This window comes from Bubalus kerabau, chromosome 10, assembly GCF_029407905.1.
Source record: "Bubalus kerabau isolate K-KA32 ecotype Philippines breed swamp buffalo chromosome 10, PCC_UOA_SB_1v2, whole genome shotgun sequence".
Taxonomy (NCBI): Eukaryota; Metazoa; Chordata; class Mammalia; order Artiodactyla; family Bovidae; genus Bubalus; species Bubalus kerabau.
This window is the reverse complement of record NC_073633.1, coordinates 31,741,274-31,743,471: the sequence shown is the minus strand read 5'-3', so window position 1 is coordinate 31,743,471 and position 2,198 is coordinate 31,741,274. Positions and strand designations below refer to the sequence as shown.

The 2,198-nt window shown below is 39.6% G+C and overlaps 1 protein-coding gene across 1 annotated transcript; it reads left to right on the top strand.

Moving 5' to 3' along the window:
* Positions 1–484: 484 nt before the first annotated feature.
* On the top strand, positions 485–1,477 carry LOC129622062 (olfactory receptor 11H6-like). Its single transcript, XM_055538980.1, has one exon. It carries the CDS (start codon positions 524–526, stop codon positions 1,475–1,477), a length of 954 nt encoding a protein of 317 aa, XP_055394955.1. The 5' UTR covers positions 485–523.
* Positions 1,478–2,198: the final 721 nt, after the last annotated feature.

The window sequence follows — 2,198 nt, the reverse complement described above, 5'->3', positions numbered from 1 at the left end:
CGTTTCTTGTCTGAGTTATCAGAACACCTTAGGAGGCTGACATTTATAAGTCTGACATTGATCCAGAATAAAAGTGAAATGCACAGAATGTCATTGTGTTATTTGTTATGTTTCTCCTCCTCTTGTGATGCCTAGTATTATGACTCTAATTCCAAATAAACACAGAATTGAAATTCTATGTCTAATATTAAGGGTCTACATATCTTATTCTATAGATACAAATATAAAATACCTATTTATATTAGCAAGTATTGTCATTAATCTTCTCCAAATTGCATTTTTGGAGTTTTGCTGGGTATAAGAAAATACTGAAAGAGGAATGAGAAAGTCCAAAATTCAAAGACTTATCATATCTAGCATTCTCAAAGTTTGACAGTCTTCAGCAGCGTATTTACATTATTTACTTAATACAGTAATAGAATCTGAGGGACTCACAGATTTCTAAAAGGAAATATTCCTGAAGATTAGAGAGTGAGGTCATCTTTGTCACTATCATTTTTTCCTCTCCACCTCTTAGGAAGCCATGAATGTGTCAGGAGTCAACACAGTCTCTGAATTCATACTCCTGAGTTTTCCCTGCTCTAGAGAGGTTCAAGTCCTCCTCTTTGTGCTCTTCTCTGTGTCCTACATCCTGACACTGATGGGGAATGGGGCCATTGTCTTTGCAGTGAAGCTGGATCACAGACTCCACACTCCCATGTACACTCTGTTGGCCAACTTCTCGTTCCTGGAGATGTGTTACATCAACACCACTGTTCCCAATATGTTAAGGAACTTCCTGTCTGAGACCAAAACCATCTCTTTCACTGCCTGCTTCCTCCAGTTCTACTTCTTCTTCTCCATGGGCATTACTGAGACCTTCTTACTGCCCCTCATGGCTTTTGATCGATACTTGGCCATCTGCCGACCTCTCCACTATCCTACCATCATGAGCAGCCGTCTCTGCATGAAGTTGGTGGGCCTTTGCTGGGTAACAGCCTTCCTCTGCTATCCAGTCCCTATCTATTTCATCACACAACTCCCCTTTTGTGGCCCCAATACCATTGACCATTTTGTCTGTGACCCTGGTCCCCTTCTGGCCCTGTCCTGCATCCCTGCCCCTGGAATTGAGCTTTCCTGTTCTATATTGAGCTCTCTTATTATTTTTATCACCTTCTTCTTTATCCTTTGGTCCTACACCCTGGTTCTCAGAGCAGTGTTGCGTGTGCCTTCAGCTGCTGGCAGACGTAAGGCCTTCTCCACCTGTGGTTCCCACCTGGCTGTGGTATCTCTGTTCTATGGAACCATTATGATGATGTACATCAGCCCAACCTCTGGAAATCCAGCTGGACTACAGAAGATTGTAACCTTGCTGTACTCATCAGTGACTCCACTTGTAAACCCGCTGATCTACAGTCTCCGGAACAAGGACATGAAGACTGCCTTGAGAAAAATTCAGATGTTTACAAAAACTGGCCAAAGCAAACAAAGATCATGAGTGGACCAAGATCATAATATTTATTTTTTCCTTCATACTCTTCTCCATAGTGGCTGTACCAGTTTACATTCCCACCAACAGTGTACAAGGGTTTCCTTTTCTCCACACCCTCTCCAACATTTATTATTTGCAGAACTTTTTAATGATTACCATCAAAAAGATCTATTCCAACTTAAAAAGTAGATCTCTACTACTGTCTCTAGAAATACAGACCCAAATTCGTCTACTTCTGCCTAGACAATATGGACAATAGTACAACCGATTAAATCAGACCTTACCTTCAAACCAGGACTTGATAGACAGTAACTTGAATTAAATGACCTGAATCTGAACTTTAAACTCCTATCCTGAATGCCAGTGACTATTTTCCCTTTATCTGAGATCACTCTCCTCTATTGTGTGCATATTCTTACATTTGGTTTTTATCATAATTGAGCCAAAATTTGTATTTAATCAATATCCAAAAAAATAATAATGATCTTAAGCACTATGTCATAGTTATTTAGAGAACTCTTTAAAAGAATAGATTCCCAGGGCTTTCTCCAAATCCCCTAATTCAGAATATAAAATTAATCCCAGAAATTCCCATTTTAATGTGATTCTGGTGTACCTAGACCAGCACCAGTTCACACACTGACCTTACAGGGCCACTATTTTAAGAAAAATACATGACATATAGTGAGAAATAAAAATCTTACAATAATTGGTTGGGAAAGTGAAA